Raw genomic sequence first — 14,795 nt, 5'->3', positions numbered from 1 at the left:
AGATGAGATGCAGATCGTCAAGGCATAAAAATCAAAGTGTTAGAACTAGAAATTTACGAAGCTAAATACATGCTGTGAGAAATGCGCAATCGAAGGAAAGGAATGTATCTGCCTCCGACAAACCCCCCCTTATCCTTAATCCGGGCCGCCAGAGACCGAGAGCATGAAAGCGGAACAATATCAAATAAATGGCATTCATCCACACTCACTGCGGGTGCTGCACCAGCATATACACGACATTAGTATATTTGTGTAGACTAATATATCCTTGATGCGCAGCACAAGACTCCCAACACAAAGCGTCAACACGCTGGTCTAGGCCCGCAACGCCTGCGCCCACTCATGCAACTTGTCAATGACGACGGGCGCAAAGGCCGTCAATGTGCCCTCAATCACATTCCCAAAATACACAATCGCCTCCTCTTCACTGAGTTCCAGGTGGAATCTCTCTCGGACCTTCATGACGGCCTTGTCCGGCTCCAGACGGATATCAGGAATGTTGGCATGCAGCATGAGGCTAAAGAGGTTAAGAATAAGGTTGGAGGACTTGCGCAGGGCCGTGTAGGCAAGGAAGCAGTACTGTTTGAAGCGGTTGTACAGCTCTGAATTCACTCCACCCATACACTCGACCATTTCTTTGGACAGCTTCATCAGCGGGGCAAAGGGCTTCGGGTCGCGGCCGAGGATGAAGCCGAAATCGGCGTGGAAGAAGTGCCCGTCGGGTGCCAGCAGGAGATTCTCGAGGTGGCGGTCGCCGACGCCGAGAATGTAGGTGATGACGCAGTATCCCGCACACGACTTGATATAAGTGTCTAGCGTCTCTTGTCGTACGCCCAGGGGTTGTCTGTCGTCGGGGTTGTGATGTCTAAGGTATGCAAGCGCCGGGTTTGTCCTGTATTTGCCAACAATAGCTGACAGGCTTTGTGACTGTACAAATTGGGAGGCGCCTGCAGTGGTGCTGGTGGCCAGGATTTTGTATGGCGACAACTTCAGGTCCAGGTTCTCCTTTTGGAGCAGCTGGTCCATAAGTGTGATGATTTGGATCACCAGTTGGTCTTGCCTCAAGTCGTCGCCCAATTTGAATATGATGGGATAGGTGCCGCCACTCGTGGTTTTAAAGGTGCATTTGATTGGATTCAGTGATGACTTGAATACTGCAACCTGGTCCGGCGCAATGCCGGTAATCTTAATTGCTGGATCTAGGGGCATGGCCAGAGGCGGGTCAAAGGTAAGCAACTCGTTCTTGGGGTCTGCCAGCAAGTGTTTTAGGCGATCAGTCTTCTTTGCAATCGACTCGCCAGATGACTTGATATCAGCGGCTATCTTGGAGAGGATGGCAATCATCTCCGCTTGTCGGAGCAGCGTTTTCCTGTCTTCGGTTCCGGATGGCTGTTTGACGAGCTCAGTCATGAAATCGTAAGCGACTTTGCGGTATATATTTCGATTGTCAATTCCTTGTTCCGGGCTGTGGTCGTCGCATTCGACCATCAGATACCAATAAAAATAATTGCCCAACATAAAGTTCGCCGCAGCTCGTTGTATTAGAAAACACACCAGTGACGAATCCTGTATGCTCTCTTGTTCAGAGTCGGCAGATATATGCTCGTATTTGAGCGCTTGCACAAGCTGAAGGAGATAGAGGAGTAGTTCATGGTCATCAGCTTTTCGTAACCGGTCCACGGCATACGAACGAACAGCCGGGTTGTCGAATGACGGCCCAAGAAGCTCGAGGGCATCGTCCACATCAATTTCTGTCCAGCGGCCAAGGACCTGTATCGCTTGTTTAGACTCGCTCTGGTCACTCCAGTTGACCGATTTGACAAATTTGGTCAATGCTCGCTTGTCTCTAGTCAGGTGATATCTAAACTTCCAGACCAAATCGGCCTCCTCCGGCGATAAGACATGGGTTGGCGAGTACGCCATGATTAGATTCAACTCGTCTCGGACTTTTGCGTTTGGTTTGAGATCCTTGTCCAGAATTCCGTGCCTGTGGGAACTTCGAAACAACCGCCTATGCTTGGCCTCTGCAGGGTTATCTCTCTGACCGACCTCTGGGTCGTAGACCTTGATGAGCCTGACTCCAAACCCATCAGAGCTCTCCCCCATGGCATTGATGCCTGGGCCAAATTGGACCTGCGGCTGATGGAGCGGGAGCGTTCCTTGAGAAGCTGAGAGCGGTTGCAAAGCTGATATCGGCGGCGGGTCGTATTCATGGTCGGCGAATACGACGGGGAAATCAAATCGTGGAAGCTCAACATTAAGTAGGAAAGCTGATGAGTTGGGGCGACCGTCATTGAGACCGTCATTGTCGGTGTCGGAAGCATGGTCGCCATTGTTGTCTCCGTTGAGGGCTCGCTGACGCTGAAGCATCTTCATAGATGACTTTGCAGCCTGCAGACCCTTTTTCTCGAAGCTTCGAAACACCATTTGGTCCAGCCAGTCTACGCGCGGGATCTCTCCCATCTCATGCTTTTTGAACAACTTTTCCATTCTGTCAAGCTCCTCGGCATCTTTATCGACAAGCGGACCACCCCCATTCCGAAGGCTGGCCTTCTTCTTCGCTGTGACCAAAGCCGGCGTGGCGGAGTTGTCTGTTCCATCAGCATACTTGTGTCTGTGAACCAAGCACTTTTGGCGACCTTTTTGGATTTGATTGTCGGTATCAAACATGGGCAATGTGGTTCCTCCAAACGGAATGGCATGGCCAATCGCGTGTTTCCCGCCGGTAGGTGACAGGTCCCATATTGTGATGGCGAGACGAGAATTGGCGGGCAGTGACTTGTATGTAATGGGCAACTCTAGCCACTCGTTCCATCTGTGTCAGGGCGACAGTAAGTACAAGGTCATGTCACGGCGGCTCGGGGGTCTCGTGTTCTGTACGCACTTTCGCTCGGACCGGAAGGGTTTGTATGCTGTTTGCACCGGCACGGTAAGAGGTTTAGAGCCAGCCCAGACCTGTATTGTCACGTAAAGTTCGGAGTGTGGGCTGATTTGCGGTCAGTCAAGGTGGTGATGGGTCTGGAATAATGGCTGTAGGGGGGCCAACCTGGTGTTCGACCCGATATGCCGGAGTTCCGGTCGCTCGAGAAGCGTCGAATACTTGACTGGAGGCTCATCCCCTTCCAGGTTCATTCTGTCATCGATGCTCAGCAAACAGAAGGCTGTGCACGAGTCACACTGCGTAACTCAGTGGCAGGCGCATAGAGGTGCTGGGGAGTAGTAGCCTACATTCGGACGCTCACAGGATGATCGACATCTTTGGAGCCCGCAAAGGAGAACGGGTCCATTCTCCCGTACTCAGCCATGACTATGCGATCATGGCATTCTGGGCGGCTCGTTGGGGACGGGGAGCGGCAAGACTGTCGCAGCGTTTCTGGCTCCAAGTTGAAGTCGGGGTGTCGAGTCCTGAAGTTGCTGTCCAGCTACAAATTCGGCGGGGCATGCAAATACATGTGGTCACCAGTGTGACATCGGAAGTCTCGAGCACCGGTGACTCCACATGTAGCTAGCTCACCTTTATAGGCGGCATGGCCCATAATGATGCCTGGTCTGGTGGGTCCCGTTCTGCCTTACAGCACTGCGAGCATTTCGCTAGTGATCAGTCTGGGGCCCCGATTCCCCACCATTCGACCGGACCTCTGTGACGTCTGGTGTTAGTCTGCTCATGTTGTCTTCAATGTTTAAAGGCTATCTTAAGTCTTCATTTAATTCAAACAAAAATTTAGCAATGTAGCACAGCTAATAATTTTGGTCGAGCAAATCAACCGCTTTCACCCAACGGCGTATAATTAATAATCTGTGCCTATTCCGCAGAGCCATCATTCATTACCTGTCATCAAAATGACGGTAATTGCAAAAGTCAAATTTCCGTCATCCCAACCTCTTGCTCAAGAATGCCGCATTCTTCAAATCAACAACCACCCCATTACGACCGCGACACCCAGCACCCCCCACGAATCAAAAGTAACAAGAGCCCCCGAGCTCGGCACAGTCGTTGTTGTCAATGGCGCCGTTGCAGTTTTCGTCGACGACGGCTCCTCCGTTCCCGGCGCTGGGTGAAGCGTGAGCAGTCAGTACGCGGGGAAAAGCGCAAAGAGCAAAGTCACTTGCCGCCAGAACTTTTCAGAGACCTAGAGCTACCCGTCAAACTCCCTGTCGAACTGATGATCGCAGTGCCCGTCCGACCGGCCGTTGAAGTGCCGGTCAAGCTGCCAGTTACAGGGCCGGCCGACGTACCTGTAGAACCAGAATCGGACGAAGCCGCAGTGGGCCCTGGAGGAGAGGAAGTCGTCTCGAGAGACGTCCCGGGAGAAGATGTCGTTGGCGAGGGCGGTGTCACTGTGCCTGTGCCTGTGCCGATCGTCGCCAAGTTCGTATTATACGTAAACTGTGTCGTGATCGCCGTCTTGCCGTCCTCACCCCCGGTAGCCTGGAAGATGTACGTGCCAGAGGGGACATTCTGAATTCTGGCGATGAATTCCGTGCCGGCCTGATTTTCTATAGTCCCGCCATTTATTAGCGAGAAGGCCCTCTCGAGGCAGTCAGTCACGCGCGGGCGGATCTGTAAACCCGCGTGTGGTGCGGACTTGGGCTAAGCATGGCATCTACACACCGAAAATAGTCGCAACCCTTTGCATGTCATGCAGTCTCACCAAGTACAGAGAACACGGCTTCTCATCTGTGCACTTGTCGATGTCGTACTTGAACGTGTTGAAGGACACGCGATTGCCCCTCACAAAGTTGGCAGCGCTCGCAAGGGGGGGCAACGCAGCTCCCAAGACGACGACGTTGGTGAGCCTCATTATCGCAGTCGCAGTGGGCACACAAAGCTGTGGAAACAGAGAAAAACCAATTTAGCTGCCCAATGGCTCGTGGGGCTTTTTCTGCCCTACAATTTTCTCAGGTAGCTAACGAGATAGGGAACGGTTTCTATGGGCGCGGTGAGGGGAGCGAACTTCTTGATGTAAACGAGGTTGGGGTGCCAAAAGAACCGTTTGTCCTGACAAAGCGAGACACGGCTTCCCAAAACGGAGGGTAGTTAATTGTCCTGCCCGTCACTTGACCCTGATGCAATCCCTGCTTGCACGACAGTGACCAACCGGCACGCCGTCATTTTTCAATAAATACGACGCCGAGATCATGTAGATGCAGCTCGGGGGCATGTACGTCGTCAGCTCTCTGGAGTGGAGCGCTGACAGGCCGGCTAAGAATGTGTAGGTGCTTCTCTGAAATACTTCGCGAGTGTATCTTGGCAAGGTCCGAGTTAAAGAACGATTTGATATCTTGAACGAATAATCCGTACTCAGCACCAAACGCCAGAGGTTAGGGTTTGGGCCTTTGTATCTCGCCCTCCTCGTCTAGGCTTTGGAACTCAGCACAACCTCTACCCGGATAAGCTCATCAGCCTCTGCGCAACTGCCATCACGGCCAGTTGAGCCTTGAACGTGTGGAAGCAAAGCACAATATTGGCTAGATAAAAACCTGGTGTATTAAACATATTTCATCTCGGGTATCTACCAGACTACGTACATCCCCTCACCACCCTTCATTGCGTTCGCACGGCCCCTCTATGTTCAATGTTGCGCACCGTCAACTCTACTCCGTATAAGCCATCACCAAACGCCCCTTCACTCCATTGCAACTCGATTCCCTGCCAAAATTACATCTTGCCACGCAAGTTCCACTCAAAGATCTTGTCAAACACCTCCTTCGCATTACCCTCAATAACATCGCCGTGGCAAGGAATCAATGTTGTAAAATCCCACTGCGCAATCACCTTGAGGCTCTCATTCATGCTGTTGCGGTCCTTGGCAAGATACCAATTAAACCGCTTGGCCCAGGTCGCATCTCCCTCGGTGTTCTGCACGCCTCGGAATAGCTTGTCAAGAAAACCACCCGGTCTCTGCGACTCGGGCACCTTGCTGTACTGCTCGGTGGCGGGCAGATTGAACAGCAGGTCGGCCTCGATGAGGACCTTGTCTGGCTTGTAGTTGAAGACGATTTCCTTGTTTGCATGGCCATCGACGTACTCGTAGTCGAAATCGGCATCAAACTCTTGGCTGATTTTGACGTCGCGCTTGCCGTCCTTTTTGAAAATAACGGCAAAGTTGTCGTCGTTGATTTTAGGATCCTTGAGCTGCTTGGCGCGCTTCTCGGGAAGACCCTCGGGGCCAATGATTTTGGCATTGGGCCATTGCTTGGCCCATTCGGAGATGAAGATGTGGTGCTCAAAGTCGAGAGCGACAATGTAGCCTACGTTGCCGCCGAACTCGTTGACTTTGGCCCTGGTTTCTTCTGTGAGGGCGACGGGAGAGAAGACGGCGAGGTTGCCGGATGTGAGCTTGACTACGGGGCTGGGTCAGTACAATAATGCTACGTTGTGAATAAAGAGGGGTTCCGCGGGCAAGTTGGGACATACCAAGGGTGCCACGGCCACCAATCTTGATCCTGCCAAATCGCGAAAATGGCACTGAGAAAGTCGCAATGTTGGGCGTGACATTGCGGATGACCATAAGGTCTGCCGGGTTGGCCGGGATGAGGTCCGCCGACATGTTGTGTGCGCTTGCGGTTGTAAAAGCTAAAGTGCTATTGTTCCCTGACGGTCCTAGATGTATACGAGGGCGAGAGGAAGTACGCAAGTAACGGTGACGATTTTGGTGGTGGTGTTGTAGCTGCTGCTGCTGCGTGCAGTTGCGACGCAGCAAAGTCAATGGAGCGACACCAGGACTATTTAACCGTCTCTGCCGCGAACCTAAAATGTAATCATCAATGACGCAACTTGTGCCCCTGCGCCTCAGCAGATACAAGCTACTAGTATTGTTAAGCGTCTTAATAATAACGTAGTTGCCAAGTTGGCTCGTCTTCAACGGCCGAGAGCGTGGCGACGCCGACAACATGGAGAAGTCCAAAATTCCAAATTCCAAATTATGCGGGTAAACACGCAGTCCCGGCGACGCTGCCGAGATATCGCAAAAAAAAGTGGCTGCGGCGAAGCGCCAGAGGGATTGACCGTGGCAACCTGGCAGGGGAGCCACACTGGAGGCGAGACGGGAATTGCGCTCAAGAGTTTAATGTCGTGATCCCATGGAGCTTAAACGAGGCGGGATCATGACATCAGCACCTTCGTCTCGTACAAGGGCCCGCCGCCGTGGAGCCCGTCCGAGCATGGAAGACACTGCCGGTTATTAGTATTTGTAACTCTCAAATCCGTCTGCTGAGCCGAGGCTCCAGTTAGTAGTACGTAGCAGTAATCGGGGCTGCCGTCTGATCAAATTACACTGACGCCGCAGGTTGATCGTGTCAGGCTCGTTCGTCGTGTCAGATGGCGCGGACGAATGCGGACGAATGCGGACCAAACATGGAGGAATAGTTGGCGCAGAGGCAGGGGTCGGCCTTTGGAGTTTGTCCTTGACGGCTTCGATCTGTGGGATGTGGTGGATGCAGCCACAATGCTTGCTTGCTTGCATGTCGCTCCAAATATGCATTGTACGTGGGGCGAATGATGGCTCAGGCATTCGATTTGAAGGCGAACTGCAGGTGAAGTGCTATGCAGATGGCCTGATTCCCGTGCAACGCGAGGCGCCCTGACAGTTCGCATGCAAAGTGGCGTTTGGATCTAGAACCCGCCTATGGCTGCTGTAGCGTATCGTTTTGATTGTCATTGAACGGCGCTTGCATACTTGCATACTTGCATATTTGCAGAGTAACGTGGAGGGATTTAAATATCATTGATAGAAATACTAGTATCTTCAGTGAAACTCGGGGCCAGCAGCGAAGTCGTCATGTCCTTAAGTGCAAAGTACAAGGCACATAATGCCTATAGTACTCTGTGCCTGTCGGGAAATTGACTCCACATATTACTCCGTACCTTCCTTCCGTCTCCCATAGAAACACCAGACTCAACACTCACCCCCATTAACTTTTTTTATTAACTTTTTTTTTTGCTTCCCTCTCATGTCAAATGATAATACAAGCATGATACAAGTATCGTGCAGGCACAACATCTGGTAACACAGTATTGGGCTGTACCAACACCCACCCCCATAGTTACATATTATCCAATTCTCGCAAACATCAACACCACAGCCCCGAGCACCAAAACCCTCATGCTTTCTTGATTAGCCAAATCAAGTCCCTGCACCACCCGGGCCAAAAGCTCCAAAACACGTCGCGAATTCAAGAGAATCCACTTCGCCAGCATACTCACCTCTGCGCCCGTCAACAGTCCGTCATGCAGGCCTGGCCAAAAGGACCTCTCTCCACGAGCATACATGGAGAGTAAAGTCGTTGGCTTGATGTTGTTTGCGTGCAACCACGTGTTTCGTTCCTTGGCACACGCGATCCAGGTTTGGATACCGAATAGTAAGACGATGTGGGTGAGTACGTTGAAAAAAGCACTCCACGGCATGCTCATCTCAGCGTTGCGGCCCGTTTGTCGAGAGACTTGTATTGGCGAAGAAGAACCATCTGCGCTTGATACCAGGATGGCTGGTTGCCGCACTGGGAGGATGAAAGACCATAGGAAGTCGCAGATGGCAACCCACGACCGGCATTGGTTTTCGACAAAGTCTGAAAAGGACAATGCCTGTGCAACTCCGGGCGCACTTCGTCTCTCGCGAACCATCGCGGCCTCTGCCTGAAACAACTTGTTCTGAGGTTCATTTCGAGGTCGAGCAGTAGCAACAGGGCCTTTCTCGACCCCAGCCGTGCCCTGGGCTCGCTGAGAAGCAGTACCACAAGCTCTAGGCTCAATACTTGCCCATTGGCTAGCCTCAGTTGAGTCCAATGACGTCGGAACAGTCATTGGAGATGGTGTTCCTCTGGGGCTCAGCGGTGGTGACATGCTCCTCCTGTCATTGCTCCTTGACTGGCTTGAGCTTCGTGTCCAATCCACCTCGACCGCGTTTGTAACATATACCTCCATCACTGTGTTGTGAATGTGCATTTCCCTCTCAAACCTCGTGGTGGTCTCCTCATGCATCTCCGTCAGGTTTTCCCACCGCCTAGCCAGGCAGTTATACAGTTTCGCCCACTTTTCATTGCTCTTGGCTGCGTTTTCATGTCTCTCTGCCAACTCGTCATACATCCCCCTCCAGTATTCCTTCTTCTTACACTCCTGGCGTAAGCAATCTTCCCAGTACTGTTCACGCCTAGACTGTGGCGAGTCTTCTTGGTGTAGGCCGTAACTTTCCGGGAAGCTTGCAACCGAAGACGTGTCATCAGGAACATAGTGCGACTGAGATTCCCCTTCTGCGTCGGTGCGACGTCTTCTCGTGTAAGCATTTGAGGCCGGAGGTGGGCTTGGGGCCAGAGGATAAAGCGGCGTGGATTCCAGTATTTCTGGTTCCTCTTGGAGTTGTGCGACAGAGTTCCTCGGAGAATCTGTAGGGGATATGTAGAGCGGTTGTTGTAAAAGTCTGGCCTGCTCTTCACTGAATGTAGCCGCTTCATCCGTCCACTCCTCCAGCCCGGCCATGTACTCTGTCATGGCACCTCCCACCGCGACCGGCTTTCCATTTCTCGATGATGGGACAGACAGCATAGGAGACGAGGCGATGGACTGATCCTCCTCATCGGAAGCATTCACGCATATCTTTCCTTCCCCCTCTTCTTTTTCTTTGGCCTGTATCTCAAACTTCTGGCGACAGGCAGGACACACTCTCTTTGCTTGCGGCCAGTCCCATGAAGGCCTAGTTTTCGAAGACGTTGGCTCTGGTCGCTGCCGCCGGGCATGTACGCATAGTTGAGCATATTCTTCGTTCAGTTTGTTGTGCTGGCGTGTAAGGTCCAAAAAGGCCTCCATCTCAGCCTGTCGTGGTGTTGGAACCGTAGGATCGAGTCCCACGTCAGCCCCTGGTCTTTTCTCATCATCAGCAGCCCTGAGATGCCATGCGTCGACGTAAAAGCGCAGCATTTCCAGAGGCTTGGAAATATGCTCAATGAGAGTCCTTTGAGCCAGAGCGAGGCGTTTTAGACCCTCGACTGTATCACTGTCGTTAGGTTGCGGATCCGGCGCCGCCCCCTTGGCCGTCGACACCAAGTCTGATGTGTATTTGCACAGATTCGCAGGAAGCTCGAAGTCCTCCCGCCTCAAATACATGGGCTCTTCATTGTGTCGCAAGTGGTGTAGATCAGGTGCGCATTCGTTCATGGCGTTCTGGACGTTCGTCCAGGATTCCCTGAAATATTCAGGGTCATGTCGCTGCGTAGTGTTGGTTGAAGTCTCGGCGGCGCTTCTGGAATCTCTGCTGTTTCTGGGGTCGACTTCGATTTGAACTCTTTCAGGAGGACTAGTGTCGAGATCAACTTTTGGCTCTGCTTAGTCTCCGCCGTCGTACGGGCGTTGAACCTTGGACCTGGACTCTTCGCCAGGCTCCGACGTAAACTCCGGCCAAGCTCTCTTCAAGTGGGCATTATTAGCATCGTCATCCCCAGCAAGTGCCGACGCAGAGAGTCCTTGCGAGCTGGCAGGAGGTTCCTCCGGCGACTTGTCGTCCTTGTCTTGGCCCACGCTGGTCGGCATTCTCGTCTTTTGATTGTCGTGACGATTTAGCAAGTTTCGGGTGATGCGACATTTTGATCGCAAGTCCAGAACAACAAGAAGAGTGGGTGAGCGTTTCTGAGTCTTTAAATTAAACAGAGCGTTGCCGTCTCATCGGATGAATGTTGGTTTGATTGGAAGCACCAACCGACCAAATTCCCTGAGATTGCCTTTGTTAACTGCATTCACATTCCTTTCCAGCCTGACTGAGCAGTGAGTGTTAGAAGAGAAAACAAAGGACAAGTGAATGCAGACCGAGGCGCTTCATGGCCATAATACCGTCCGTAGCAAAGGCTCTGCAAGCGAAACTCAAGAAGGAGATCCATCTTTTCCGGCAAAAAACAATGTTCATCTTTGTGGTATCGAGAGCATGGGCCAGAACGCTAAGCGTATATCCGTGCTTGCCAAAAAGCAAGACACAAGTGATCTATTCATTCCACCATCATTCACTGTACATTTGTGCACAAAGCCCTTTCATACAAAACCTTTTCGCCATGCCCAAATATTGACACCAAGACCCAACATTAGCTATACCAACCACGAGCACCCGGCCCAGAATGTGTAGTCTCTCTCCGATGACTTATCATGGGCTCCGTAATGTCGAACACATCTATAATCTGACGCCAAATCCCTTCATCCATGGATATTACTGCTTGGTGCTTTGACGCCCCATGACGTTGGGTTCCGTCATCTTCTGGCTCCCGTTCAACAGGTTCTAGTTTGAGGGCGTTCGTATCAGCCGCACGTCACTACTTGGACGACATGTTCATAGAACGTACCTAATGCAGGAAGGTCGAACTCGTCAAAATCGACCTTGACGCGCCCATCTCTAATGAGAAAGCTAACGTAGAATATATTTTCAACCGTCTGTCCAAAAGACTTTGGGTTGACAACAAAACGCATCAAATCTATTCCTCCAGTGCTGCGAAGCCCGTGCTGGTGCATAATTCTTGTTTGTTCATCCGCTTCCATATCATCGTCGATCAAATCTTCAACGACTTTTTGTGTCTCAATCTGAACTTTGTGCAAATGTTGTAAAATCTTGCCGCATATCGCCGTCAAATCATTCTCCCTCTTTGCTAATTCCTCAACGTTGAGCACCTCGGGTCGAGTCTCTGTCAAGTTATTGGGTCGAAAGGGAGCAGTCCGCTTAGCAATCTTGCGGGCTTTCTTCTCAACAGACATTGGTCCTAATAGGAATCCTGGAACGGCGGGTCGTCGAATATGTGGCAAGCAAGCAAAATGGCCAAGGTGCGGCCAGTTCATCATGTCGCCCTCATCTCCTATTTCGTCGTCGTCGTCGTCGTCATCATCATCGCCATGACCCCTGCGCCGTGATACGGTTCTGCGTTGCCGCTGCGTGCTCGATAGCTCTGGCGCATTGTCATCGGCGATCCCACTACCCTGTCGCATATATGTGATCGCCTTGGAAACAAGTTCATCCACATCTATACCTTGCGAAAGGCTGCCCTGGGTGAGACGCAACGTTTTTCGATAAGACAGATCAGTGGTGCTCACGAGCAGGCGTGAATCGATTGTGGCTTCGGTGGTCTGTTTCAACTGTTTGGAGAGTTCATTGGCTTTCAAAATGGTCTCGTGCAAGCCCCGTGAGTCGCCTTTCAAGAATTCCTCCGAGTTTTCGGAAATTCCCTTTAGAAGATCTCTCAGCCCTTGTTGCACAACCCGGCGTTCTTGAAGGGGCTGGTCAGGATCATAAACATCTTCGAAGTCGCTTTCGCCTGGGCCACTGTCTTCATCGGTCCCTGCGTCCAGAGTTCTCCGGCGGGTACTGAGCGGTTCTGATGTGACGGTATTTGTTCGCTTCCTTTTAGTTCCAGACGCACTTCGCCTGTCAAGCTTCTGTCGGACCGCTAGGCCACGCCTCGTGGAAGTTGGTGTTTGCGAAGGGGATGGTGATGCCCTCTGAGAATGGTTGTCCCCGGACCGTCCACCGACGCGTATTGGCATTGCAAAGGCGGATCGCTGCTAAAAAGAAGCAGCGTTGCTTATTGCTATTTGAAACTTTGAGTTATTCGACTTCGTAGGGTCCGTACAAGCTCCCACGCGCGATTGTTTCGACGTCGTTTGGTCCTGTCAGAAGCAGTAAGTTTGCACGGACGAGACTGTGTGTATTGGCTAACGCGTTGGGGAGACGCGCTTGAAGGTTCTGCCAATTAACGACCACGCGGAAGGTGCCCCTCCATTGTCCACATGCAGACAGTACAAGTACACCACTGTACCTGGGTTTGGGTACCAGGCTACACGCTGAGCAGGCTGAGTGCGGATCTCTCCCATCCTCTGTGCTGCAATTATTTTGATCATAGTATTGGTATATTTGATGAGATTACTTTCTGGTCAACAGCCCATCTACCTAATCTACCCTAGCTACCTACTTTAGGTATTTACTTAAGTAGTTACCTTACCAAGCACTCCGTATCCTTACGTCTATCGACAGCACAATACTCGCTTGCTTGTATACTTTGCAAGCAATTCCAGTGCTACAGCATAACATTTATCCAGCTGTACGGAGTATGAGCTGGCAATGCAATACCATGACAACATGACTCATAGGATATTCTGAACTTCGCTCGCCTCGCTGATATCAGTGCTGTCAATGTACTGTCCCAGGTCAAATATAGCTAGGCTTTCTTGGCTCCAGCTGAGTTGTGCCCAGAGGGCTGCATTGATATGCCTTGCGCTCAGACAGAGCTGCATGTGCCTTGGCCACTCAGCATCGCGTATCACATCAAAACAATCACTCACTTTGTTTCATCACGCACAAACAGAGCACGAAACGCAGATCGACCCGTCTCAGAAGACTATCAATCGCGATTCAAACCGCCAAAATTTTCGGGACAGAGACGCCTCGGGTACCGTTTTAATTAAGGTTATTTTTTTTTCTTCTTTTTTCAAGCTTTTTGACTTATCCAAGTGATGGTGCAAGCACTATATCAAGTAGGGCTCTACTAGTGACACCAACATAGTGTGCCTGGTCGTACTCCGTTACAAGCTAGAGAACCGCAACAAACGACGTAATACGCCATGAACGCATCGCGATGCGTCAGAAGCTAGCAAGATTGGTGAGCATATCTCACAACATTCTGCAGCCACATCTGTATATTTGCAATTCCTCTACCAGCTCCTGTGCTGGCGAAGACTAACATGTAAGCGCATCGAGGCAACGTTGGATCAATTCTCTCTTTGAGCACCGGGTAGCCAGTAAGGCGCCTACAGTGGACGCGTGGCAACGCTCCAAACATGGAACTGGAACTAGACTGGAGAGGCTGCCATGTTGGCTGCAACAAAGAGCAAACGTCGATTGGACGGGCATTTTCATCAGTCGCATGGCTGCGCAAAGCGGAACTTCTGGCACATCCAGAAGAGCAAAGAATCGAGCCAGGGGGGCGCAACACATGTAGGCGCCTTCGCCATCGTGTGGTCTGGCAACGCATCCATCTAGTGGGAAATGCGGCACGAGGACAGCGTGAAACTCAGATTTGGAATAGCATGACGGCGATTTCTCTGAACAAGCGACTGCCGTCGATACCGCCTTGATGGTGACCGCCAAACTACATCATAGATTCTCACCGGCTAGGGCAGCACCGTGTGAGGCATGGAGCTGATGTGCCCACATCCAGTTTCCATGTTCAGCAGCAGTGGACAATGAAGCCTGCCAAGTCCTCGCGGGCGCTGCTCACATAGCCTCATTTAGCTGCAAGACACTTCCCTGGGGGCTCCACTGTGGAAGCAGTGGGCCTTGTCGTTCTAGGGTGCGGGAACAAACGATTCGCTTCAATGTTCAATGTTGCATTTGAACCTTCTTTAACCCTGGATGCTTGGATTGCAGTCTTGCCCGCGGATTGCGTATTGCGCACAATGCGGAGTACGCAGAGTGCCGTGGCACGGAAAGAGCAGCACAAGCCCCTTTGAGGAATACATACACAACTTAGACATTCTGTCATGACACTCATGCACTGTGTTGTTTGAGACGTGCCAACCAGCGTCATGCAGAGGCCTCAAATGCGAGGCAGTACGTGTTAGAGGGAACGGTGGCACTATGAAGTTGCCTCTGGCTGCCCGCCACTTTTGGCTGCTGCCACACTCAGGCCGATCTTCACTACCACAACCCACCAACCTCTCGTGATAGCGGTTGGAGGCTCCATTTAGCTCCGCGGTACCTCACTAACGCATCGGAAGACATGCATGGGTGGCATCAATTGATCTGTTGAGTCTGGGCCGCCAGCGTTCTGGAGGT

General features: G+C 51.6%; 5 protein-coding genes across 5 annotated transcripts; all 5 read right to left on the bottom strand.

Moving 5' to 3' along the window:
- Positions 1-315: 315 nt before the first annotated feature.
- On the bottom strand, positions 316-3,305 carry PI3K2 (Phosphatidylinositol 3-kinase, nodule isoform; the record flags this gene model as incomplete). Its single annotated transcript, XM_014686316.1, has 4 exons — positions 316-2,815; positions 2,885-2,986; positions 3,047-3,133; positions 3,229-3,305. 4 exons carry the CDS (start codon positions 3,303-3,305, stop codon positions 316-318), a joined length of 2,766 nt encoding a protein of 921 aa, XP_014541802.1.
- A 652-nt stretch (positions 3,306-3,957) lies between these two features.
- Positions 3,958-4,802, bottom strand: G6M90_00g091530 (uncharacterized protein; the record flags this gene model as incomplete). The annotated part of the gene is made up of 3 exons (XM_066131401.1): positions 3,958-4,051; positions 4,107-4,591; positions 4,653-4,802. The coding sequence occupies 3 exons, from the start codon at positions 4,800-4,802 to the stop codon at positions 3,958-3,960; spliced, it is 729 nt and encodes a 242-aa protein (XP_065987260.1).
- Positions 4,803-5,659: 857 nt separating this feature from the next.
- On the bottom strand, positions 5,660-6,551 carry G6M90_00g091520 (uncharacterized protein; the record flags this gene model as incomplete). Its single annotated transcript, XM_014686314.1, has 2 exons — positions 5,660-6,345; positions 6,419-6,551. The coding sequence occupies 2 exons, from the start codon at positions 6,549-6,551 to the stop codon at positions 5,660-5,662; spliced, it is 819 nt and encodes a 272-aa protein (XP_014541800.1).
- Positions 6,552-8,053: 1,502 nt separating this feature from the next.
- Positions 8,054-10,522, bottom strand: G6M90_00g091510 (uncharacterized protein; the record flags this gene model as incomplete). The annotated part of the gene is made up of 2 exons (XM_014686313.1): positions 8,054-10,289; positions 10,338-10,522. 2 exons carry the CDS (start codon positions 10,520-10,522, stop codon positions 8,054-8,056), a joined length of 2,421 nt encoding a protein of 806 aa, XP_014541799.1.
- A 542-nt stretch (positions 10,523-11,064) lies between these two features.
- On the bottom strand, positions 11,065-12,508 carry nse4 (Non-structural maintenance of chromosome element 4; the record flags this gene model as incomplete). Its single annotated transcript, XM_014686312.1, has 2 exons — positions 11,065-11,255; positions 11,320-12,508. The coding sequence occupies 2 exons, from the start codon at positions 12,506-12,508 to the stop codon at positions 11,065-11,067; spliced, it is 1,380 nt and encodes a 459-aa protein (XP_014541798.1).
- Positions 12,509-14,795: the final 2,287 nt, after the last annotated feature.

Source organism: Metarhizium brunneum, chromosome 5 (assembly GCF_013426205.1).
Source record: "Metarhizium brunneum chromosome 5, complete sequence".
NCBI lineage: Eukaryota > Fungi > Ascomycota > Sordariomycetes > Hypocreales > Clavicipitaceae > Metarhizium > Metarhizium brunneum.
The sequence above is the reverse complement of the archived record's forward strand: the minus strand, read 5'-3'. Positions and strand labels throughout refer to the sequence as shown.